Source organism: Myotis myotis, unplaced genomic scaffold (assembly GCF_014108235.1).
Source record: "Myotis myotis isolate mMyoMyo1 unplaced genomic scaffold, mMyoMyo1.p scaffold_m19_p_19, whole genome shotgun sequence".
Lineage (NCBI taxonomy): Eukaryota > Metazoa > Chordata > Mammalia > Chiroptera > Vespertilionidae > Myotis > Myotis myotis.
This window is the reverse complement of record NW_023416323.1, coordinates 4,747,723-4,774,026: the sequence shown is the minus strand read 5'-3', so window position 1 is coordinate 4,774,026 and position 26,304 is coordinate 4,747,723. Positions and strand designations below refer to the sequence as shown.

At 46.3% G+C, this 26,304-nt stretch overlaps 1 protein-coding gene across 4 annotated transcripts; it reads left to right on the top strand.

The window, feature by feature from the left end:
* The first annotated feature begins 487 nt into the window (after positions 1–487).
* CEACAM1 (CEA cell adhesion molecule 1) lies at positions 488–25,238 on the top strand. 4 transcript variants are annotated; one of them, XM_036346012.1, is made up of 9 exons: positions 490–707; positions 1,596–1,955; positions 5,592–5,870; positions 6,211–6,465; positions 8,209–8,487; positions 20,523–20,649; positions 21,376–21,428; positions 22,125–22,156; positions 23,105–25,238. In XM_036346012.1, exons 1-9 carry the CDS (start codon positions 644–646, stop codon positions 23,222–23,224), a joined length of 1,569 nt encoding a protein of 522 aa, XP_036201905.1. In that variant the 5' UTR covers positions 490–643; the 3' UTR covers positions 23,225–25,238. The 4 variants fall into 4 exon arrangements, with proteins under 4 accessions (XP_036201909.1, XP_036201905.1, XP_036201908.1 ...); XM_036346015.1 differs by lacking the exon at positions 5,592–5,870 and having other exon boundaries at positions 491–707; XM_036346014.1 differs by lacking the exon at positions 21,376–21,428 and having other exon boundaries at positions 492–707; positions 23,105–23,235.
* Positions 25,239–26,304: the final 1,066 nt, after the last annotated feature.

Sequence of the window (26,304 nt, the reverse complement as noted above, 5' to 3'; positions counted from 1 at the left end):
CCACATCATGGGTTTCATTCCGGCAGGGCGTCCACATTAGGTGGGCAGCCGATAAGCAACATTTCTACAGTGTCCTGTAGGCATCACCGTCTTTACCAAGTTCCACAGCTGATCCCATGCACAATGGGGTGACATCCCTGGGACAAGAGTTCCTCATGTCACCCCAGGACTCCTGCTCTGAAACATAAACCAGAAGGATCACCAGAGGACCCAGGGGGCTCTACTGTACACCCAACGTGGAGCTGTGGGGAATGCCCGGGACCCTGGTGTCCTAGGCTTGTGCTTGTCCAAACAGGTCATGCATGCGAGAGGGTGTGTGGGAGGTCGGGGGGTGAGGTGGGTGGGGGTGGAGGAGAGTCACTGTGGAAACTAAAAGGCGCCTCAGCAGTTCCTAGGGTCTGAAATATAGCCGGAAGGTAAACGGGAAGCAGGGAAGGGAGGAATGAGGGGAGGGAAAGGAAGGGTTCCGGGTACAGACCCCGCCCCTGGCCCACGTGACAGGGGAAGCACTCCTAACCCCGAGGAGACTCAGCACAACTGGAAAAGGACAACTGATCACCCGCTTCAGGAGAGCAGTGCCTGTGAGCGTTTGGAAGTGAAAGCTTTTCTCGCAGAGGACGGGACAGAACAGACAGCAGACACCATGGAGTCCCCTTCAGCCCCTGCGCACAGAGGGTGCGTCTCCTGGCAGGGGCTCCTGCTGACCGGTAAGGAGGGGACAATCCCTGAGGGTGGACAGGAGGAGGGGAGACAGAGACTGGCTGTGGTCTCCTGGGGAGCACAGCGCTCTGAGAGGGGACAGAGGGCTTCTGTTTGGACCTGAGGGAGGACAGGGGAGCAGAGTAGGGTGGGGGAGGGGGCTCAGCTGCAGGACAATCCCATGATATGGATGTGGTGAGGGGCAGGAAAACCTAGATTATGGTTAAGCTTTACAAGTTATTCATCACTGAGAAATAATTTCTGAAAACTGATAATAATAATAATTTGTGTCAGAGTGACACAAGAAAAACTTGACTAGGGACACTAAGCATTGTCTTTACCACCAACCTCAGAAATGGGCACATGCACCCCAGGGGGTGCAGGACTCTAGGAACACTTATTCATTCACCTGTTGGTGTTTGCAGCCTGTTGCAGGCACAGGGGGTGCAACAAGATCAGACAAGCCTCTTCCCCATGGAGCTCATGTTCTATGGGAAGGAGACAGACAAGGAAACATCTACATGTGATGTCAGGTACCTACAGGTGCCATGAAGGAAACAGCAGGGACAGGTCAGAAAGTGAAAACAGCGTCTTTAAAGGGTCAGTGAAGGTTACTCCCAGGGATGCCCCTGAGTGTCAGCAAAGGTCTGAGGACAGTGGGGAGGAGAGCTGGGCAGATGGGCAGACAACTGGGAAAGTTCTCAAAACAGAAAAAATAACAGGTTCAGAGGTGCTGAAGTATTGGTGGCTATGCTGCTGCACTTGACCACAGGACACACACACACATACTCAGACCAAGGTTGAGCGATGAAGAGACCTGCTCAGGACCCAGGGCCTCATCTCTCCTTCCCAATACATAGCTCCAAATCTTAATCAATTTCTCTCTTCCCTCCTAGCGTCACTCTTAACCCTCTGGAGCCTGCCCACCACTGCCCAGCTCACTATTGAATCAGTGCCGCCCAATGCTGCCGAAGGGGAGGATGTGCTTCTCCGCGTCCACAATCTGCCTGGAAATCTATTGCTCTATAGCTGGTACAAAGGGGAAAGTATAAACAGCAACCTTCAAATTGTATCATATGTACCGGACACTCAAGCAGCTAACTTCGGGCCTGCAAGCAACAATCGAGAGACAGTATACCCCAATGGATCCCTGCTGTTCCACAATGTCACTCTGCAGGACACAGGAAACTACACCCTACATGCCACAGACAAAAGTGCTAAAAGCATACAAGTAACTGGACAGCTCCATGTATACCGTGAGTGATTGCTCTCTGATCTCTGGGTGTCAGGTGGGGTATATTCTACTTCACACACAGGACTGACAGCCCTGCACTCACTCTGCCTCCATCCCCCTCTACCTCACATTCCAGGTTGGGTTTGGGCATTTAGTGCAGGACACACACAGTGGAGACAAACTTCCTAAAATCAGGGTTCCCTTCCCGGATTCCAGCCCTGCAGACATTCTCCACAGAGAGAAGGGCCACTCTGATGGTAGTGACTCAGCAAAAGGAGACCAGTCTTAGTCCAAGCCCCTGGGCCCCTCCCATGACCATGACCCTGAGAAAGACCCTGCAGGGCTGGTCAGGGCATGGACTGATGGCCGCCCCCCCACCCCCCAGGTTCCTCACAGAGCTCAGGAAAAGGGGCAGCCCCTCCCCAGACATCAGTCCCAGGGTTCCTGACCCCAGGGTCCCTGAGGAGCCTGTGTCAGGTTGGGTTTGGTCTGTGGCAGGGTTGACTGGGAGCAACAGTTTCCCGGGTACCTAAGTCACAAGGCTCCTGAGCTAGTTACCAGCCAGGGCTCAGCCTCAAGAGCCACATCTGGGCAGGATGGAGCCGGCTTCTTCTCCTGAGACTATGTGTGGAGAGCACATGTGGACAAGGCCCCCAGGCCATTAGCCAATTGCCCTGGGGTGCATAGCAGAATCCAGAGGAAGGTCAGCATCCCCAGAGAGGAAGAGAAGGTGCTCCAGGCAGCTCCTTGTCTACCAGAGATCTGGCCAGGGAGTCCTCTCTCATGGACAAATAACAGGTGCTGTTAACTTGGGAAGCTCCTCTTTTCCAAGCTTTAAGTCAGTAAATTGCAAAAGATTTAAGGTTCATTCAAAGGCAACATGGAAAACCTAAGACCATTTACCATTTATTCTGCTTTATTCAGGAGAAACTGAGTTATAGGGGGATACAGTCACTCAATCAGAGTCACGCAGACCATGACTGGCCAATCAGAATCATGCCAAGGTCTTTCTGCAGTAACAGCCCATCCTCACCTCCACTCCAACGGCCTTATTATGCATTTGTAGATCCTGAAACCAGCTATTGCTTCAGATCCTTTCTTCTTAAGTGTCTCCAACACAGAGGAAGAGATTCTGGTCTGGGGAGTGATAGCAAATGGAGAATTGATCTGCGTTTAGAATGAAATTACCTGCAGTAACATTCAGAGTCAGTGCTGGGAGCACCTAGGCCTTCCCCTCAGGTGGCCAATCCACACCTCCCTGCACTGGACTTGAAACCACTTGTTTCCTGATGTGTTAGTATCACTCCCACTAGGTATAAAGGAAAGGACTTTGCCTTCTCACTCCCCACTCTACACCTGTAACCAGCTCAGGGACCAACATGTAACAAATACCCAGTTGCTTGTGATGAAGGAGGAAAGAATTGTGGTCAGGAATGAATGGCAATCTCTACAGAGACTGGAACCTGGATGCAGAGTTCCAGACCCATGTTCCTTCCCTCTGACCACCTGTCCCTGAAGACCTCCCTCCCCGCTTGCCCCCAGGAGCCAAGCCTCATGGTGACTGTGGGGCTGTTCCAATGTGGGAGGTTGTTCCAGCCTGCTCTGGTCCTGCCTTGGGACAGCAGTGGGATCTTGGTCTCTGGGGTCTTTGAAATCATCTGTAACCCCACTGCTCACTACCAAGCACATTTCTGGGACTTTCTGCTCATTCCATGTCCTTCATCTGCCTCTTCCTTCACTCCAGCCGCACTACCTTACTCTGCTCTGCCTCCCCCACTGTGGAGTCTCCCCAGATTGTCCTGCTAACACTTGTGTCCAGGCCCACCCTCACGGTCAATAGGAAAGGACACAGAAATCAGTGGGAGCAGCCGCCCAGGCTCCATCATGAGCCAGTTTCCCAGGTCACCAGGAGAAAGAGCTTCTGCTGGGCCCCCATCCAGGGCTCCTTCCCCCCTGAGGCCAACAGGAGGAACAGGCCACGTGACAAGGGCATGTAAACCATTGACCTACTCTCTAGATGACTCAACCAGGGAGTCAAGGAAGAAGGACAGGTCTCAGTCCCCAAAGCTCAGGGGCTCACTTCACCCCTGACTCATGACTCACACCCTTGTCCTGGTGTGAGGCTCCCATTCCTCCCAGTGGCTCCTGAGACCTTCCCAAGGTGGGCCTGGTGACCCTGCACCATCTGACTGGTTCACTGCCTGTTTCACACACGTGTGTCCTTCTGAAGGCACCTTGACCACAGGGTGGGATCGTCTCAGATGGTGAGATCCACCAGCCACTCTCCTTTCTCTCAGACGCTGCCCAATTTGAATGAATTTGACTAAACTCCAGTTGTTTCCTGAGTTAGAAGGAAAAGGAAGAGCACATGCCACAGGCCCGTGTGGGGGCTCCTCCCCATCTGCCTGACTGTCCATAGAAACAGGGAGGGACCTTCTCCCTAACTTTACTAACATGGCACATATCCTTTCTCCCAATTTGGTGTCATCCCTCCCTGTATACAACAGACACACCTGGACTGGGCCCCAGGTCACTTCTGTTCTCTTCTCAGGACTCACCTTCTCTCTATCCAGGGAGTCCCTGATTCCAAACCCACTGTGGCATCTCCCTTTGGCCACAGTGTGACCTGGTTGGATGGCAGAACTTGGTCTATGACCTTTGTGCTCTCTAGACAGAAATTCCTGCAAAAACTAGCATTAGAACTTTGGGGCATGAATAATGATTTTCACATATTCCTTCACAGCTTAACTCAAAATCTATCCCATAACTGCCAAACACAAATGGTCCATGAGGGCCATATTTTTAGCAAGTTCATGCTCCCCCATCTCCACAAGCCCCCCTTCTGCACGTGTTATTGTTTGCGTTTTGAGGAAGGATCCCTGCCCTCTGCAGTGGCAGAAAGGACATTAAAGTCCAAGGGCAGAGAGCCCGGCTCCGCTGCCACTGCCAGCCAGCTCCTGCCGTCCCTCACTCTTTTCTAAATCATTCCTGGACTCTGCTCTGCCCTTTCTGGGGTCACTGTCTCATGTCAGACACCAATGAACACCTGGGTAGACGGCCACACCTCGTGGTCCTGCAGCCTGGGTACTAAACTCACCACCAGACTTTCTGGTCTCCCGTGTATTGTTTCTGCTCAGACACCCAGTTCCAGGCCACACTGCCCAGTCATCTCGGGGTTTAAGGACCATGGGGTGGCCCATCATTACTCATCTCTGTGTTAACCCTGGACTGTGAGGCTTCAGTGGAAACATATCTAGACCCAGCAATGTAGGTCTGTGTAGCTGGAAGGGACTCAGCTCCTGCACGTTCCAGGTGAGACGCCAACATCAGGCAGGCAGTCAGCTGGTCAGTGAGGAACCAGGGCAGGTGCCGGTGGTCTCTGACTCCCAGTCCTGTGTCTCTCTGTGATGAAACCCTGATAGTTGTCTGACACCTGAGAAAGTCCATGCTTTTTCTCCCAGACATAGAACAGGTGGCCTTACATTCTCTGAGTGCTCAGATCCTCATGCATTTGTTTGTCTTATGATGCACAGACCTGCATTATTCTTTCAAGGACTCAAGTTAGTTGAGAGGTAAGAGGTACCAACTCTGATTGAAGATGCCTTTGGAGATATTAAAGGTACAAAACACAGCAATGTTCTCTCTGTTATCTGCACAGTGGAGTTACCCAAACCCAACATCACAAGCAACAACTCCCTCCCCGTGGAGCACAAGGACCCTGTTGTGTTAACGTGTGAACCTCAGACTCAGGACACCACCTACCTGTGGTTGATCAACAGTCAGAGTCTCCCAGTCAGTGACAGGCTGCAGCTGTCCAAGGACAACAGGACTCTCACTTTACTCCGTGTCACAAGGAATGACACAGGACCCTATGAGTGTGAAACTTGGAACCCCGTGAGCACTGGCCGCAGTGACCCATTCACCCTGAATGTTGTCTGTGAGTAACTTCTGTCCCTGCCTGATCCAGGCTGCCACCCAAATCCACACTGCCAGAGGCCAGGCTACATCCATCCCTCTCCGTTCCACGTACACAGACCCGCACTCTGAACACCGGGGTGGCCATAACTTCCTGTACAGGCAAGTCTGGTTAGGTCTTGGGACTGGGACAAACAGATTAATGTCTCAGACTCAGCTGAGTGAATACAGGGGGCTATGGGTGGGGCTTTTTAAAACAAAGCTGTGACTCAGCTCAGAGGGAGAGTGTGGCCCTTACACAGACCAGGAGCCTCCCCTTCCCTCTGATTACATCATGTATGACTGTGTTCTCTTTGCTCCAGATGGCCCGGACGCCCCCACCATTTCCCCCTCAGACTCCCATTACCTACGTGGGACAAACCTCAACCTCTCCTGCCAGGCAGCCTCTAACCCACCTGCACAGTATTCTTGGCTTATCAATGGGAGTTCCCAGCACCTCACACAGGAGCTCTTTATCCCCAACATCACTTCGAATTATAGTGGATCCTATGCCTGCCTTGCCCATAACTCTGTCTCTGGCCTCAATAAGACCATAATCAAGACTATCACAGTCTCTGGTAAGTGCCTCCTGGACCATGAGCACCAAGCTCGGGGGTGCAGGTCTGTCTGGTTTTCAGAACAGAGCCTGGCGGTGTTGTCTCCCATCCTGTGGCCATGGACACAAGCAAATCACAGTCTTCCCCTGAGCCCTTCCCCTACATCTTTGTAGACTCTCCTCCCTTGCTATTCTGATCTCTCATGGCAGAGCCAGGGTCCAGCCTAGGAAAGTGAGGAGGGGGTTCTCTCAGCCCCAGAAAGAGTCAAGTGGTGGAGGGAGGGAGCTTTCCAGCTGGGAAAACAAGGGTCCTCAAGGTCAAGCTGCTTCTTCTGTCACTAACACTTCCCTTCTGTCACCTCCTGTCTGTTACCTGCTCCATGTGCTACAAGGAACAAACAAGGCTTGGAACAAGCTCATCTCTTTTCCCCAAACTAAAGGAGGAAACCACCTTTGAGAAGGGGTGAGCAGGACAGACCCCTGCTCCCTGCGCTGCTCCAGGCTCACCTGGTGGCTGACTCTGCTCTATGCCATCTGGTGGGACAGGGGTTCGTGGTGAAGGTGCATGGGTGCCCTGTCATCAATTTGTCACCAGCTGACACCAGAGCTTCCTTCAGAACAGGCTGCATGGAAATTGGGAGAGAGTGAGCCACAGGGGAGACTCCTCTGAGCTGTGTCCTGGCTCTGAAGTCACCAGCTGTACAGCACTGTGTGACACGAGCGTATGTGACATTGCTGAGGAGAGCAGTGAGCGGTGGTGCTTACTTGACAAGTAGGTAGATTCATCCACGAAATCCCTTCATGGGACAGAAGGTGCAGTGCCACAGTTTGTAGTTTATGGAGGAAGCTAAGAGTACCCACTTTTTGTTAAAATTGTGACTACTTCTCTCTAGGGATTTCCTTCTTTGTGATACTCAATCCAAGGCCAGGAAGTGAAAGTCCTATTCAGACTGAGAAATCCTTTAGATTGAAACTTCTCCAGGTCCTAAGATCATGAAGACTGGCTGGGCTATATTCTCTAATAAATTACTTAATAAAAGGGAAATGTATAGCCACCATGCTAGAGAGGGGGTATGATTATTTACCCTCTCTTATTTAGGAAGCTACAGAAAGGTCTGGGGAAGAGTCACACAAAAGTCATTGGGTAGCCGTAGCCGGTGTGGCTCAGTTGTTAAAGTATCAGCCAGCACACCAAAGCATCGTGGGTTTCATTCCCAGTCACGGGCAGGTTGCAAGTTGATCCTGGCCCAGTCAGGGCATGTGCAGGCGACTGATCAATGTGTCTCTCACATTGATATTTCTCTCTCTCTCTCTCTCTCTCTCTCTCTCTCTCTCTCTCTCTCTCTCTCTCTCTCTCTCCCCCTCCCACCCTCCTCCTCCGATCCACTCTCTAAAAATCAATGAAAAAAATATATCCTCAGTTGAGGATTAACAAAATAAAATGAGGGAAGAAAAAAAGGTCAGTGGGTAAAAAATTCCACCCGATGATGAGGATACTGAACACTCGGTCTGAGAAGAGGTTCCTGGTGCTGATACTACAGATGTCCAGGGAGACAGGTCAGGGGTCATCCTGAGGGGATCTGGAGGGAAGAGAGGGGGTACAGCCCTCTCCTTACAGACTGTCACCTGAGCAAAGGTCCTCACCCTGCAGAGGTCCGAGTCCTCCTCTGGTGACCCTTACAGAGATCACTGTGGCCTGTGAGTGGCTGACATCTCTGAGGAAGGAGCCCACTCTCAGTCAGTCACCTCCTCTGTTTCTCCACAGAGCCAGTGGGGAAGCCCTCCCTCCGAGCCAGCAATGCCACAGTCACAGAGCATAAGGACGCCGTGGTCCTGACCTGCCTCACCAATGACACTGGGATCTCCATCCGGTGGCTCTTCGAGAACCAGAATCTCCTGCTCACGGACAGGATGAAGCTGTCCCAGGGCAACAGCACCCTCACCATAAACCCCGTCAGGAGGGAGGACGCTGGGGGTTATCAGTGTGAGGTCTTCAACCTGGTCAGTTCCAGCATAAGTGACCCCTTCAGGCTGGACGTACAATGTAAGTGACCCCTTGCCCCATCCTACGTCTCCCTGGGAGGATTGCTCCCAATGGTGTGATAAATGGACAAATGTCACAGGGGCAGAATGTCAATCAGAAGACTTTACAGTAAACAGAATGGCAAAGTGGTTAAGAGCTCAGTTTCCGACCCTGTGTCTGGCACTCACTGTGACCTTACACAGGGCTGTGTGGTGGGGTTTAAGTCTACAGCTCAGTGGCATTAAGTGCATTCACATGTTGTGCAATCATTATCACTATCCATTAGGAACTTTTTCATCTTACCACACTAACACTCTGTACCCATTAAACAATAGCTCCCCACCCCCCAACCCCAATCCCTGGAAACCACCATTCTACTTCTCTCTCTATGAATATGACTATTCTAGGTGTTTCATATAAGTGGAATCATATGATATTTGTCCTTTTGTGTCTGGTTATTTTCATTTAGCATAATGTCTTCAAGTTTCATCCATGTTGTAGCATATATCACAATTTCGTTGCTTTTTAAGGCTGAATAATATTCCATTGCACGTATCCATCACATTTATCATTCATTGTTTCTACCATTTGTCTGTTGTGAATAATGCTGCTAAGAACAAGGGTGTTCAAATCCCTGCTTTTCAATTCTTTTGAGTATATATCCAAAAGTAGAATTACTGGATCAAATAGTAATTCTTCATTCAAATTTTTTTGTTGTTGTTGTTAATCCACACCCTAGGATATTTTTCCATTGATTTTTTTAGAGAAAGTGAAAGTGAGGGGGAGAAACATCAATTCGAGAGAGAAAATCAATTGGTTGCCTTCCGCATGCATCCCAACCAGGACCAGAGATGGAGCCTGCAACTGAGATACATGCCCTTGACTGGAACTGAGCCGGAACCTTTCAGTCCACAGGTCATTGCTCTATCCACTGAGCAAACCGGCTAGGGCTGTTCAATTTTTTGATGAACTGCCATACCATTTTATGTGGCTGAACCATGTTATATTCCTGCCAGCAATGCACAGAAGTTCCCATTTTTCCCCATCCTTGTGAACACATTGTTTTCTAGGTGGTTACTATTTTGTTTTGTTTTATTTTGCTTTGTTTCAATAGTAGCTATCTCAGTGGATGTGAGGTGATATCTCATTGTACTTTAGATTTCTATTTCCTTAATGATTAGAGATGCTGAGCATTTCATATGCTCATTGTCCATTTGTTTATCTTCTTTGAAGAAATGTCTATTCAGTTCCTCTGGTCATTTTATAATTGGATTTTTTTGTTGTTGAGGTTTTTTGTTTGTTTGTTTGTTTTTTTAAATATATTTTATTGATTTTTTACAGAGAGGAAGGGAGAGGGATAGAGAGTTAGAAACATCGATGAGAGAGAAACATCGATCAGCTGCCTCTTGCACGCCCCCCACTGGGGATGTACCCACAACCAAGGTACATGCCCTTGACCGGAATCGAACCCGGGACCCTTCAGTCCGCAGGCCAACGCTCTATCCACTGAGCCAAACTGGTCAGGGCTGTTGTTGAGTTTTAATAGTTATTTATATATTTTGAATATTAATCCCTTTCAGATATATTATTTTTAAATATTTCCTCCCATTCTATGTGACTTTTCACTTTGTTGACAGTGTCCTTTGATACACAAACTTTTTAAAAATATATATTTTATTGATTTTTTTACAGAGAGGAAGGGAAAGGGATAGAGAGTTAGAAACATCAATGAGAGAGAAACATTGATCAGCTGCCTCCTGCACACCCCCTAGTGGGGATGTGCCCGCAACCAAGGTACATGCCCTTTACCAGAATGGAACCTGGGACCCCTTCAGTCCGCAGACCGACGCTTTATCCACTGAGCCAAACCGGTTAGGACTATACACAAACTTTTTTATTTTTGATAAAGTCCAATTTATCTGTTTTTCCTTTGTTGCTGTGCTTTTGGTTTCCTACCCAAGAAATCATTGCTAAACCTAATGTTAAAGCTTTACCCTATGTTCTCCTATAAGGATTTTTTAAAATACGTTTTTTTGATTTCGGCGAGGAAGGGAGAGGGAGAGATAGAAACATCAATGATGAGTGAGAATCATTGATCCGCGCCTCCTGCAGGCCCCTTACCAGGGATGGAGTCCACAACCTAGGCATGTTTCCTGACCAGGAATCAAACCATGACCTTCTGGTTCATGGGTCAACACTCAACCACTGAGCACACTGGCCAGGCATCCTATATAATAAAGATGTAATATGCAAATGATCGTTTTGCCCTGCAGGAGGGTGGGGCAGCCAGCTACAAGCGGGGAGCCTAGAGGTACAAGAGCGGGCAGGACAGCAAGCTATGAGGAGGAGGGGAGGAGCTTCAGGAGGGCAGGGCAGTGGACGGAGAACTACTGGAGGGCAGCAGCGAGCTACTGGCAGGCTACTGGCTCACAGATTCGTGCACAGGGCTAATAGTCTTCTAGTAATGCTTTATATTTAGATCTTTGATCCAACCGTGACCTCCTGGTTCATAGGTTGAAGCTCAACCACTGAGCACACCGGCTGGCTATATATTAATCTTTATGCTAGCACCACACTGTTTTTTATTACTGTGGCTTTGAAGTAAAGTTTGAAATCAGGAATATGAATCCTCCAATTTTGTTCTTCTTTTTCCAGATTGTTTTGGCCTTTTGAGGTCTCCTGAAATTCCATATGAATTTTAGGGTGGATTTTTCTATTTTTGCCAAAAAAAAATGTCATTAGGTTATTGATAGGGATTTCATTGAATCTGTATATCACTTTGAGCAGTATTGTCATCTTAACAACTTTTTTCCAATCCATGAACACAGAATGCCTTCCCATTTATTTATGTCTTTAAATTATTTGCAGCAATGATTTTTGTAGTTGTTCAGTGTATGTCTTTCACCTCCTTGGTTAACTTAATTCCTATGTATTTTATTCTTTTTTTTAAGATTTTCTTACATCTTTATTGTTGAGAGTATTTCAGATGTCCCCCCTTTTCTTCCCCATTGCCCCCCTCCACCCAGATCCCGCTCCGCCCAGGCTTTCATCACCCTATTGTCTATGTCCTGTGCCCCTCCCCACTTCCCTCGGAGATTCGCCAGTCTGTTCTGTTTCCAGGCTTCTAGATCTATTTTATTCATCAGTTTATTTTTTTCATTAGATTCCTTGTTCTTTTTTTTAAAAATATATATATATTTTTAAATATATTTTTTATTGATTAAGATATTACATATGTGTCCTTATCCCCACATTACCCCCTACCCCCCCCTCATGCCCTCACCCCTCCCCCCCATTGTCCATGTCCATTGGTTAGGCCTATATGCTTGTATATAAGTCCTTTGGTTGATCTTTCCCCCTTACCCCCACACTTCCCTACCCTCCCTCCAAGTCCCGACAGTCCAATCAATGCCTCTCCGTCTCTGGATCAGTCCTTGTTCATCAGCTTATGTTGTTCATCATATTCCACAAATGAGTGAGATCATGTGATATTTATCCGCTCTCCAGTTCCATCCATGCTGTGGCAAATGGCAAGAATTCCTTTTTCTTCTTCCTCTTCTTAAAGAATACCTTTCAGCATTTCATATAATGCTGGTTTGGTGGTGATGAACTCCTTTAGCTTTTTCTTATCCGTGAAGCTCTTTATCTGACCTTCTATTCTGAATGATAGCTTTGCTGGATAAAGTAATCTTGGTTGCAGGTTCTTGCTATTCATCACTTTGAATATTTCTTGCCACTCTCTTCTGGCCTGCATGGTTTCTGTTGAGAAATCAGCTGACAGTCGTATGGGTACTCCCTTGTAGGTAACTGACTGTCTTTCTCTTGCTGCTTTTAAGATTCTCTCTTTATCTTTTGCTCTTGGCATTTTAATTATGATGTGTCTTGGTGTGGTCCTCTTTGGATTCCTTTTGTTTGGGGTTCTCTGCGCTTCCTGGACTTGTAAGTCCATTTCTTTCACCAGGTAGGGGAAGTTTTCTGTCATTATTTCTTCAAAAAGGTTTTCAATATCTTGCCCTCTCTCTCCTTCTGGTACCCCTATAATTCTGATGTTGGTACGCTTGAAGTTGTCCCAGAGGTTCCTTACACTATCTTCATATTTTTGGAATCTCTTTTCTTTTTTCTTTTTTGGTTGGGTATTTTTTGTTTCTTTGTATTTCAAATCTTTGACTTGATTCTTGGGATCCTCTTGTCTGCTGCTGGATCTCTGTAAATTATTCTTTATTTCAGTCAGTGTATGCTTAATTTCTAGTTGGTCCTTTTTCATGTCCTCCATGGTCTCACTATACTTATTGAGGGATTCATTAAATTTATCGGCGGTTTCCATAAAATTCTTGAAAAACCTTATAAACATGGCCTTGAACTCTATATCCAATCGTTTGCTTTCCTCCATTTCTGCCATTTGTGACCTGTTTCTTTGTCTCCGCATTTTGGCAGCTTCCCTGTGTTGATAGAGTGGCCCTGCGCGCCAGGTGTCCTGTAGGGCCCAGTAGCTCAGCCTCCCCAGTTACCTGGGGTGGACACTCTTGGTGCACTCTTGGTGCCTTGGTTGTTGTAGAATCACTGGGAGGAATTGACCTCCTGGCCAATTGGCCGTGAGAATCAGCTGTGTCTAAAGTGGGAGAACTTCTGTGCTGAAGACACCCTTCTGGGGCAAGACTTGCTTCAGTGGGGCTTTGGTGCTCACTGAGTCTGCTCCCTGAGTATGTCCCTTATGGATCTGAGGAGTTGCAGTCTGGTACCCTCTGACCACTGGGTACAGTGGCTCCTGGATCTAAGGAGGTGCTAATTCAGCCTCTGCCTGAGGCCACACAGCAGGAGCCACGAAGAGGCTCAGCTGTGAAGCAATGCAAGCCACTGCGGGGCCTTGGGCCTTCTCTTGGAAGTTCCAGGTCTGCCTGGCTGGGCTGCAGTTAGGTACATTCACATGCAAAAGCCTCTGCCGCAGCCTGGGTGGGGCGGGGTCTCAGGGAATCAAAGGGCGGATCAGGGAGCTATGGCTGATTCTCCGCCCGGAGTCGCGGGTCTCAGTGACCCGCTAATTGCTGCAAGCACCTCTGAGGGAAAGCCGCCTTCAAGTTCGCCCGCTGCCGGACAGACCAGCTTCTCCCCGTATGAGACCTGGGTCCCCAGAGACTTCCCGGAACCAGAGTTCAGAGCAGTCGGGAGTTTGTGATTCAAAAAGACAGCCGCGTCCTCAGGTGCCACCCCCTTTCCTCACGCGCGCGTGCCGCCGTACCTCTGCACTTCACCTCCGCAGCGCCTCTGGCTCTCAGCGTGCTTTTCTTTCCTTCTAGTTGTAGAATTTACACTCAGCCAGTCTTTCTGTTGTTCTGGATGATGTTTGCTCAGTCCTTTGCGGTAATTTTCAATTGTTGTGGGAGGCGACAATTTCCCGGTGTTTACCTATGCCGCCATCTTAGTTTTTTTCAGTGTATGCTTAATTTCTAGTTGGTCTTTTTTCATATCCTCTAGGGTCTCACTAAATTTGTCGGCAGTTTCCAGAAAATTCTTGAAAACCCTTATAAACATGGTTTTGAACTCTATATCCAGTCTTTTGCTTTCCTCCATTTCTGCCATTTGTGACCTGTTTCTTTGTCTCCGCATTTTTTATGCTTCCCTGTGTTGATAGAGTGGTTTTGTGTGCTAGGTGTCCTATAGGGCCCAGTGGCTCAGCCTCCCCAATTACCTGAGGTGGACACTCTTGGTGCACCCCCTTGTGGGCTTTGTGCACAGTCTTGTTGTAGTTATGCCTTGATTGTTGTAGGTATCACTGGGAGGAATTGACCTCCAGGCCAATTGGCAGTGAGAATCAGCTGTGTCTGCAGTGGGAGAACTTCTGTGCTGAAGACACCCTTCTGGGGCAAGACTTGCTTCAGTGGGGCTTTGGTGCTCACTGAGTCTGCCCCCTGAGTGTGTCCCTTATGGATCTGAGGAGTTGTAATCTGGATGGTCCCACTCTGACCACTGGGTACACTGGCTCTTAGATCTAATGAGGTGCTAATTTAGCCTCTGCCTGAGGTTACACAGCAGGAGCTACGAAGAGAACTGCAGATTCCCCTTCCTTTTTTGGAGTTTGGAGGTGCCCAGATGAGGCCCAGCTGTGAAGCAGTGCAAGCTGCTGTGAGGTCTTGGGCCGTCTCTTGGAAGTTCTGGGTCTGTCTGGCCCAGCTGCAATTTGTTAGGTAATTTTCAGGTTGCAAAGGGCCAGGGCATTCATATGCAAAAGCCTTTGCCACAGCCTGGGTGGGGCGGGGTCTCAGGGAATCAAAGGCGGAGCAAGCAGCTATAGCTGATCCTCAGCCCTGCCCTAAGGGGCCTCGCGTCTCAGTGTCCCGGTAATTGCTACAAGCACCTCTGAGGGAAAGCCGCCCTCAAGTTCCGAGTTCTGCCTGCTGCCAGACAGTCCAGTTTCTCCCCATATGAGTCCTAGGTCCCCAGAGATTTCCCGGAACCGGAGTTCAGAGCAGTCAGGAGCTTGTGACTCCCTCCCGATTCAAAAAGACAGCCACGTCCTCAGGTACCAGCCCCTTTCTGCGGGCGCTCGAGCCTCCGTACCTCTGCACTTTACTTCCACACCTCCTCTGAGTCTACGTGTGCTTCTCTCTTTCCTTCTAGTTGTAGAATTTCCACTCAGCCAGCCTTCCTGTGGTTCTGGATGATGTCCGTTTTGTCTTTTCGTTGTATTTTTGAAGTTGTTGTGGGAGGCAGCAATTTCCAGTGTTTACCTATGCCGCCATCTTGATTTCTCCTATTTTTATTTTTAGATTCAATTGGGGTCTTTTGGTTTTTTGTCTGATTGTTTTAATATATTTTTTAATTTATTTCAGAGAGGAAGGGAGAGGTAGAGAGAGACAGAAACATCAATTATGGGAGAGAATCATTGATTGGCTGCCTCCTGCATGTCCCCTACTGGGGATCAAGCCCCCAACCTGGGCATGTGCGCTTGAACAGAATTGAACCAGGACCCTTCAATCCACAGGCCGATATTCTATCCACTGAACCAAACTGGCTAGGGCTCAATTGTTAATAGATATATATTTATTGCCATTTTATTGTTCAGGCTCTTCTTCTTCTTCTTCTTCTTCTTCTTCTTCTTCTTCTTCTTCTTCTCCTTCTATTCTTCTTCTTCTAGAAGACCCTTTAATATTTCTTGTAATACAGGTTTGGTAGTGATGAAATCCTTTAGCTTTTTCTTGTCTGTGAAGCTCTTTATCTGACCTTTAATTATAAATTACAGCTTTGCTGAGTAGAGTAATCTTGGTTGTAGGTCCTTGCTTTTCATCACATTGAATATTTCTTTTTTTTTAAATATATTTTATTGATTTTTTTACAGAGAGGAAGGGAGAGAGATAGAGAGTTAGAAACATCGATGAGAGAGAAACATTGATCAGCTGCCTCCTGCACATCTCCCACTGGGGATATGCCCGCAACCCAGGTACATGCCCCTGACTGGAATCGAACCTGGGACCCTTCAGTCCGCAGGCCGACGCTCTATCCACTGAGCCAAACCAGTTTCGGCCACATTGAATATTTCTTAACACTCCCTTCTGGCCTACAAAGTTTCTGTTGAGAAATCAGCTGACAGTCAAATGGGCGGTCCCTTGTAGGTAACTAACTGCTTTTCTCTTGCTGCTTTTAAGATTCTTTCTTTGTCTTTAATATTTGGCATTTTAAGTATGATATGTCTTGGTGTGAGCCTCTTTGGGTTCCTCTTTTTTGAGATGCTCTGTGCTTCCTGGACTTGTAAGTCTATTTCTTTCACCAGGTAGGGGAAGTTTTCTGTCATTATTTCTTTTTTTTTTTTTTTTAATATATTTTATTGATTTTTTACAGAGAGGAAGGGAGAGAGATAGAGAGCTAGAAACACTGATGAGAGAGAAACATCGATCAGCCACCTCCCGCACATCTCCCACTGGGGATATGCCCGCAACCAAGGCACATGCCCCTGACCGGAATCGAACCCGGGACCCCTCAGTCCGCAGGCCGACTCTCTATCCACCGAGCCAAACCGGCCTCGGCTCTGTCATTATTTCTTAAAAAAGGTTTTCAATATCTTGCTCTCTCTCTTCTCCTTCTGGCACCCCATAATGCAAATGTTGTTATGCTTGAAGTTGTCCCAGAGACTCCTTACACTACTTTCATATTTTTGTATTATTTTTTCTCTTTGCTCTTCTGATTGTGTGTTTTTGCTTCCTCAGATTCCAAATTGTTGATATGATTCTCGGAATCCTCTACTCTACTCTTGATTGTTCTCGTTCATGTCTTTGGAGTTCTCACTAATTTCTTTGAAATTCTCATTAAGTTCCTTGAGCATACTTATAACCATTGTTTTCAACTCTTCATCTAGTAGTTTGCTTACTTCCATTTCATTTAGTTATTTCTCAGGAGACTTCTGTTCTTTCATTCATGACAAGTTTCTTTGTCTCCTCATTTTGGCTGCTTCCCTGTGTTTGTTTCTATGTATTAAGTAGAGCTGCTATGTCTCCTTAATTGGTAGAGTGGCCTTGTGTAGTAGGTGTCTATAGGGCCCAGTGGCTCAGCCTCCCCAGTCACCTAAGCTGGGTACTCTCAGTGCACCCCAGTGTGGTCTGTGTGCACTGTCCTATTGTAGTTGAGCCTTGACTGATGCTAGTGTCACTGGGAGGAATTGACCCCCAGGCCAATTGGTTGTGAGGACCAGCTGTGACTACAGCGGAAGAGCTGCTGTGCAAGAGACACCACTATGGAACAGGACTTGTTTCAGTGGGGCTTTGGTGCTCACCAAGTCTACCCATTGAGTCTGTCACTTGTGGATGTGGTAGAGTTGTAATCTTGCATGGTCTGAAACTGTCCACTGGGTGGACTGGCTCTGGGGCCTCCCCGGGAGGTGCAAAGTCAGCCGCTGCCTGTGCCCTGCCTGGGGCCACCTGGCATGAGCTACAGAATGGTATGCAGATGGCTGCTACTTGTATTGGACTAGGAGGTGCCCAGTAGAGGCCAAGCTGGGAACCTTGGCAAACTGCTGCTAGTATCCCAATACTTATCAAGAGGTATGGAGCACACTGAGTCCAGTTGCTACTTGTTTGAGAGGTTTTGGGAAAGTCTGAAGCCTGAGCCAGAATAGGCCATTCATATATAGAAGATACACTGTAAATAGCTTGGGAGGGGCTGCAAATTGGGTGGGGCAGGATCTGAGGGACTCACCAGGGTGGGGCAAACAGTGTAGGCAAGGTTGATGGAGACTCAGATATGGAGCGCCTGCTAGTCAACTGTGTGGGGGGAGGTCGCAGCATTTTTGGGGAGAAAGCTGCCCCTGAGTTTCCCTGATACCAGACAATATAATTCCTCCCCATATGTCCCTGGATCCTTTCAAGATGCTGCCCAGGATTGGAGCTCAGAGGGAGTAAGTCTGGGTAAGCCCCTGTGCTGGCCCTGTAAGTGGAACTGCCTGCAACTCCAGTAATCTCCATGTCACCCAGCCACAATCCCCACTTGGTTTTTACCACCCGAAGTTACAGGGACATCTCTTCCAGGCACTGGAACCCTGAGCTGGGGGTCTTGTGTGGGGCTGGGACCCTTGCTCCTCGCGGAGGCCTCCTCAGCTAAGATATTCCTCCCAATTAAAAACACACCACATGTAGGTGTAAGACTAGTCCGTTCCTCACCTCTACCCCTCCTACAAATCTCAATGTTCTTTCTTCTTTAATCCTCTAGTTGTAGGACTTCCATTCAGCCAGACTTCAAGCAGTTCTGAATAATGGTCGGTCTGTATTTTAGTTGTAATTTTGATGTGGTTGTGGGAGGATGCAAATACCAGCATTTACCTACACCACCATTTTGGTTCCTACAGTATTTTGTTCTTTTTGATACTGTTGTAAATGGAATTTTCCTAATTTCCTTTCTGAATTTTCATTGTTTGTATATAAAAACACGACTGATTTTTACAAGTTGATTTAGTAACCTGCAGCGTTGCTGAATTTATTAGTTCTAACAGTTTTTTTGTGGGATCTTTAGGGTTTTCTACATATAAGATCATATCATATGCAAACAGATCATATCATATGGAAATTTTACCTTTTCCTTTCCAATTTGGATGCCTTTTATTTATTTTTCTTGCCTAATTACTGGCTAGGATTTCCAATACTGTTTTGAGTAGAAATGGCAAAAGCAGACATCTTTGTCTCTGCCTGATCTTAGAAAAGAAACTTTCCGTCTTTCACTATTGAGAATCATGTTAGCTGTGGGTTTGTCATAAACGGCCTTTATTATGTTGAGGTAGTTTCCTTCTATTCCTAGTTTGAGCATTTTTATCATGAAAGAGTGTTGAATTTTGTCAAATGCTTATACTGATTACATCTCCTTACTATTTATAGATTCACCCATATTTTCTATTTCTTTATGATTCCATTTGGTAGGTTTTGTGTCTCTAGGAATTTGTCCATTTCATCTAAGTTATACAATTTTTGGTATACAATTATTCATAGTACTATTATAATTCTCATTTGTTCTGTAAATTGGTAGTAATATCCTCACTTTTATTTCTGATTTTAGTGATTTGAATCTTCTCTCTTTTTTTTTAAGACAATCTAGTTTAAGGTTTATCAATTTTGTTAATCTTTTTTGAAGAACCAACTTTTGGTTTGATTGATTTTTCTCTATTGTTTTTCCATGCTGTATTTCATTTATCTCCACTCTAATCTTTATTATTCCCTTCCTTCTGGTAGCTTTGAATTTAGTATATTCTTTATGTAGTTCCTTAAGTTGTAAAGTTAGGTTGTTGATTTGAGATCTTTCTCTTTTTTTAAAGTAAGCAGTTACAATAACAAATTTCTTGCACAAGATTCTTTACTTTCTGGGCCCCATTTCCACTACTGAAAATTACAGTAATAGTACCTGCTTCATTATATTGCTTTAAATATATAATGTAATAATCAATTAAACCCTTAGCAAATGCCACATGCAGCAGAAAAGTTCCATATGTGTTAGCTGCTCTTATTACTACCATTATCATTAGCCTCTATGAAGTCAGGTGGTCCTAGAGTTGACACCCAGATCCACCTCTTACTAAACATATGACTTTGGGTAAATTTTTTAACGCTCTAAGACTCAATTTTTTCATCAGTAAAATGGAAATAATGTCTATCTGACAGGGTTATTATATGAATTAAATGAGATATAACTAAAGTATTGAGCACAGAGCCTGGCACATAGTAAGTACCCCATAGCAGTAGCTAACATAAATAATAATCATCAGTCTTGAGTTGACCAGTGAGGACAACAGAAATAAAAGAGAAGATATAGATGCAAATTTATTTATATTTGGGAGTTAGGGGGACATCACTCACAAAAATCATTGGACATGGTTACTGACTAAATAAAGGAAAATAAAAAGAAGTTGAGTGCAAAGTTTCAAGCCTAGTTTGTTCAGTTTCACCCCCTGAGATGCAGCCAAGATGGGATTAGATATACAAATATTTACTGGGAAAAATGCCTGTTAAAGAAAAGTGGGTGGAAATGGAAAAATCCTAGGAGATTTCTCTGACCAAGATGCAGATCTGATTACTGTGAAGGAGAAAGAGGAGAAAATTTTAAGTTGCGGTGTGGTTCTAAGAGAGTATCTGCAAAGCTGATGGGGTGTCTGAGCTAAAGTCACCCATAGAGGAAAACCGTTCCTCACAAAATGGACTTATTTCATATCCCTGCTGATAACCTGTGGGAAGTCTCTGTGGAAAGCAGGTGGTGCATTTACCACCTTCCATCAATTAAGTCCCCACCTCAGGAGACCTGAGTGGCACATATTCATGGCTGCCATACCTGGTACAGAAAAACAGGCAACCATGAAATGGTGAAAACTTATAACTTACAAAAATGGAAACCCGCCTTTCTCACATTTCCAAAGCTCCAAAAGTATCTTTGTGTAGAAAGGCCAGGATGGAATTGTGGCAAGTCTGAGCACCAACCTAGAAATACAATGAGAGAAAAAATTATAAGGATGTAGTCAGCTATTAACCTCAAAGGGCACCCCCACTGTAAAATAATGTCACCTCACTCATTCTTCTCTTTTCTATCCATGACAGATGATCCAACACTACCAAGTCCTGGCCTCTCAGTTGGGGCTATTGCCGGCATCGTGATTGGCGTCCTGGCTGGCGTAGCTCTGATAGCAGCGCTGGTGTACTTCCTGTATATCAGAAAGACTGGAGGGTATGATGGCCTTCCCTCTTGCTTCGCTTCCTCCAAAGCTAACAACCATGCTTGGAAGAGGGAAGGAGACTTCCCCTCTGTCTCTGGGCCTGGATCTGCTTCTCCTCCTTCCTAAACCCCTGCTTCTCAGCATGGATTCCTGAGGCCTCTTCTTCCCTGGTTTTCAAGCTTCCTGTACCCCTCTCCCTTTGGGACATGGTTATTCCCATCTCCATCTGGTTTAGAGGGGGCAGATTATGCAACTAGGTCCCCCAGTCAGGGAAGCCAATATCCAAGAAGGAAAACAAATGAAAATACAAAAAGAGAAGCTAGAGAAAGTGAGTCCTGTGCTCTTTCAACCATGGGAAGAGAAGGAGAAGAGAGGGTGGGGACAGGAAGAGAACCTAACAAAAAGCAGAAACTGAAGGCACCTTAGGCAATAAATAAGGTGAAGATAAAAACAGCATCTATCTTCAAAAGGGAAAGGTGTCAGGGTAGAAGTAGGCTCAGAGGCAGTCAATAAAGAATGGACCTATGTGAACGTCAGGGCAGCAGGAAAGGAGTGCACACTGGAAGGCATGGTGGGTACACTGAAGAGAAGGCCTACGAGGAAAGGCAGTACCAACTCTGGTGTAAATGAGCACTGAGGAGCCCCAAGAAATTTACTACTCACAATGTCCTTGCTGCTTCAAGGAGCAAAGATCTTATGCTTGGGAATAGCAGTCACAGTCTCTGATATTTGTTTAGGGCAAGCGACCAGCGCGATCTCACAGAACACAAACCCTCAGCCTCCAACAACAGTAAGTAAAGCCATCACCAGTGAGAGCTGGTGTGTTCCACCACGTGCCCTGCCCTAGCAGGAAACCTGGTCCCAAGGACTCAGTACCTTCTGAAATATTAGAGGGGATCTCCACTTCCCAACCTTAGGTTGCCGTAGGTCCTCACACCCTTCTAGTCACAAAAGATTCCCCTGAGACCCAGCCCTGGGAGAGACTCACTCAGCCAGACCTGGCAGGCCTGAGTAAGGTGGACATGTTTTCCAAAGCCATTCCTCACCTACCCCTTCCCCTCCTCCTCTAATACGGATGTGGGCACTCTCCCTTGGTGAAACTTTCCCTGTCTTGTGGTGCTCTGGGTGCTGCCCATCCTTGCCACTGGTGTCTAGTGCTTAGAAACACAACTGGGCAAAAAATCAAGGCCTTGTCAACTGGAAAAAATCTTCAGAAGTGGTCTGCGGCCTCTGTGGCTCTACTGTTGCCTCTCTGCCCACTTCTCCCCCACACCCCTTCCACTGGCACTAACACCCTGGGTCTGGACCACAGACTCTGAGGGAATCGAATTCTTTAAGTGATTATGGACCACCACCCCACCCCACCTTCCCACTGCCTGCCACCTCCTTCAGCTAGAAATCACAACAGTTTAACAACACCAAGGCTGTAAGGCTATAAGTCAGTTTTGCATTTTCATGGATTGCTAACTCTTCTTTCTACTCCCAGGTCAGGGCCTTTCTGACAACTCACCTAAGAAGGTAAGCACAGCCAGCTTCATTGGCTCATTTTCTCATGCATATACCTCTATAGAGAATGGGTTATTCTTGAAGATACAAATGCAATCAAATTTGAGTCAGAGTTCCTCAATGCAGCAACAAACAAGGATGTATTGGTTAACTACTCCCATTGGGTCTACCTCATGCAAGAACATGGGTTCTGGAGTATCCCCATCCTGTGTTTGAATCCTCCAGTGACTCTTAGTAGCTCTGTGACCTTGAGCAAGTAGCTTAACCTCTTTGATCCTCAGCTTTGTCATCTGTAATATGGGCATGCTGCCTACTTCAGAAAGAAGTTGAAGGAATGAAATGAGATGACACATGCAAAGCACAGTCCTAATATAAGGAAGGCATCAGGTCATTCTCCCTCCTCTATCTTCAGTCTGACCCTGTTCTTCCTGTCAAAAGACAATGTCCAATCCAATGGGTCTGAGGTCTTAGTTCCTTTAGTTTATAATAATTTTACTGAGCTTCTTTCAAAGCAGCACTGTAATGAAGAAACAAAACATGTCATCTCCCTCCAAAATGAAACCTTCCTGTCACTTCCCTTCAAAGTGTAAACATATCCTGACTTCCAATGCATTAGTTTTGCCTGTTTATGCTCTTATTTTGAAAAACACAGTATATCCTCATATTTATCTTGTTTCTTTCATTCAAAATGGTTTTGTGAGATTCATCCATATTGTTGTATGCATTTGTAGCTATTCATTCTCATTGCTGTAGCATCCTCTTCCATTGTATGAATACATAATCTGTCTCTTCTAATGACCATTCAAAGGATGTCAGTGTGCAGGAATAATGGGTAATAAAAGCCCTCTGCAAAGCTAGAAGTTTCAAAGTGGTGAGAGGAGGTGGTGCCGAATCACACCAGGCAAGGTGAGGGCCTGACCTATGACAGTGACTTAATTGATCACTTCTCATGCCTTTCAGATGGATGAAATTACATATTCTTCCCTGAACTTCAATGGCCAGGAATCAAAGAAGCCAACTCATGTCTCTCCGTCCCCAACAACCACAGAAACGCTTTATTCAGAAGTAAAAAAGAAGTAATGCAACCAGCTCTGCTCACTGCACTGCTGACTGATTCTCAGCTTCTCATCTCCATCACTAGGAGACCCCTTTGCCCTGGGGGGGGGGGGGGGAAGAAGAGAAGAAGCCTCTTTTCCCCTCCTCCTTTACTCACTCATGAGACACCTCCAGGTTCCAGGTCACAGCCCCTCCCTTCAGTGTCAACAGATGAAAAGGCACATCCGGGAGTCTGTAGGAAGCCCAACCTTCCTTGTCGTTGAAATTTGGCAAAGCAGACCTTGGGAGAGAGTTGCCAGAACCTCCAGCCACTCCCCATTCCCTGACCTAGACTTGTTCTAAACTTACCTATTGAGCCCACCTTCATTCCTTCCTGTTGGAGTCTAACTTGAATTTGCCATAACTTTGAGAGTTACATCCTTATCCACTGAAATACATGTGTCAGAGAAGAAGAGAGAGAAAAACTAAAAGCTTCTCCTATCTTTCCAAAGCTCAGTGTGAACGGACCACACAAGAAAATAAATATATAAGCAAGTCTCAACACGGAAATTCTACACCTTTGTCCATTGTCAGGGTGTCTAAACACCTTTCTGCTTGGCTAGAATACCACCTAAGCCTTTGCAAGCCTGTCTTCAGAGAAACCACTAGAAGCAACTAGGAAAACTATAGGTGATTCCCAAGGGAAAATGTAAAAAAAAAAAAAAAAAGCACATATGTTTTAATAACTTTATGGGCTTTTATTCAAGGAAATGCCTACAGAGGAAAGAGGTTACAGTTTTAGAGGGTACTCAGCTCCCAATAAGAAACAGTCTAACCGTGGCTGGTGTTGCTCAGTGATTAGAACGTTGGCCCATGAAACTAAGGGTTTCAGGTTTGATTCCTGGTCAAGGGCGTGTACCTGGGTTGCAGGTTGGATTCCTGGCCCCAGTTGCGTTCATGCAGGAGGCAACCAATCAATGTGTTCCTCTAGTGTAAGTGTTTCTCTTCTCTAATTCTCCCCCTCCCTACTTCCCTTTCACTCTCTAAAAATTAACGGAAAAAATATCCTCAGGTGAGGATTAACAAAAAAACAAACAAAAAAGAAACAATCTTCGAGGAATTTCAGAAACGAATCAGGGTTACTCTTTAGAGATTATTTAAGTAATTATTAAAGAATGCACAATTTGGGGTAGTGGGTTTGTTCCCGTCTCTGAGACATTTCACCATTTTAATCTTTGTAACACCTTATGTGAAAGGGGTTGACTTTACTTAGCTTTGCTTTGTAAGCCAATCTGAAGACTTTAGGTGAAAGAAGCCACCAAAGCTCCTCCCTTGACCAGGAGCTCCTCAAGCTTTTATGTCAGTGGCTCCAAGTGGAAAAGAAGACCCAGTTTCTCTCATTCATGGCTGGAGGTGGATCTAAGTCAGTTTCCAGGCATCTCAGGCCAATCATCAACCACCATTCGAGTCCATGTTTCTGCCTGCGCACGTTCGGTCCATCTTCCCCACTTACTGTCTCAGGAAACCTGGGCCTCTGCTAAAGTGTATTTGGTCCTTGAGAAGTGGTAGCCCTGAAAGGAACACTGTCACTCACACTGTTGCCATTGTTTACAACCCGGAAAGCTGCACTGGTGCTGAGCTCCTTAGGACACAGGGGAGGATCATAACTGGGCCCCAGGCTCTGGAATTTTTCTCCCATGGGGTCTGAGTCCCATTGTGTCAGAATAAAAAAGAAGGGAAAAGGGAAGGAGAGGCAAACTATTGCCCACCCAGCCTTCCACACGGATGACTTTCTTTGGGGCTGTTGAGAGAAATAATTTATTCGATATTGATTACTGGATCTCATACTGTGTCTAAGAGACCCCCCAGAGAGGGTTAGTTGGGAGTTCTCTGTACTCAGGTACCTCTTTCAGGGTTTTCTGACCCTGACACAGACTGTAAATACTTCCCCTCATCTGTGCTAGTCTCTGTTATTTAATTTTGTCTGGCTAAGGCCACTTCTGAATTATTTGTAAAACTTGCTCTATATTTATAATAAAAATTATATATCAGACATCAATATGCTGCCTCACAGTTGATAATGCTTTAGACAATGTCTTCTTTACAGGCAGAAGAAATAGAAATTACTTAACTGGTAGTCAAAGCCTATTTCTAAATCTACAGATATTCTACCGAGTGACCAGAGAAGTAGCTATTTATTTTATTTGCACACCAGCTAACAAAGTGAGTCTATCAAGAAGCAACAGCCCACAGCTGCAAACTGCCTGGAAGAAACTGCCTATTTTGCTCTGGGAAAGATGATTTCATGAGTGAAAAATTCCCAGCCTCTTCATTAGGGACGAATAACACTTCCCACATCAGTGGCTCCAGCGAATCAGATGCAGCAACAGGGCTTCACCCACATGAAGTCTCCATGGGTTCTGTCCTGTAGAAATCTCTCTGACACTATCTTCCTGTCCCAAGGTCAGTTTTTCTGCCACCTCACAGGATCAGAGATCTTCGCACCCGAATAACCTTCATTTATTCCAGTATTAGCCTGTTATCTCATTTCCTTCATTTCCAAGCGATTGAAATGTATGCTGTCTTTCCCTTTCCTCATCACCAAGTTTCTCCTCCATCCTCAGTATCCGCATCTTGACTGGACTCAAAGATGTTTTCACCATCCTCACATTGCTCACTTTTATAACCTCTAAGACCATAGACAACTTTTTCCTCCTTGGGTGTCCTCCTCCTGTTCCCCACACACACCAGAATTAGTACTCAGACCCTGCTATCTCCCCCCACACCAGCCTCCTCTTCCCCCAGCTTCAGTGACCGCTATGCAGATGGCTCCCACATCTGTATCTCTAGCCCCTACTGCTTCCCAGTACTCAGCACACTCGTATCCAACTGCCTTCTGCAGTTACTTCCCATTTAAACTGGCTTCCCCCCACAGCTCATTCATTTGTCACAGTGACACCAATTTCTCAGCTCTTGCTTTTTGTCTCCCAGATTCCATACATCATCAAAGCCTGTTGATTCTTTTTGAACATCTCTCATTTGTGCCCTTTCCTCCAGTCCCATAAACCTAAATAACCCAGGCTCTCAGCAACTGCAGTGGGGTTCAGCTTGACTTTTTGTCTCTG

Coding starts and splice junctions, on each gene's coding strand:
- CEACAM1 (XM_036346012.1), top strand. CDS start 644: ATGGAGTCCCCTTCAGCCCCTGCGCACAGAGGGTGCGTCTCCTGGCAG. Junction 5,871..6,210: donor ATTCACCCTGAATGTTGTCT/GTGAGTAACTTC, acceptor TCTTTGCTCCAG/ATGGCCCGGACGCCCCCACC. Junction 6,466..8,208: donor CAAGACTATCACAGTCTCTG/GTAAGTGCCTCC, acceptor GTTTCTCCACAG/AGCCAGTGGGGAAGCCCTCC.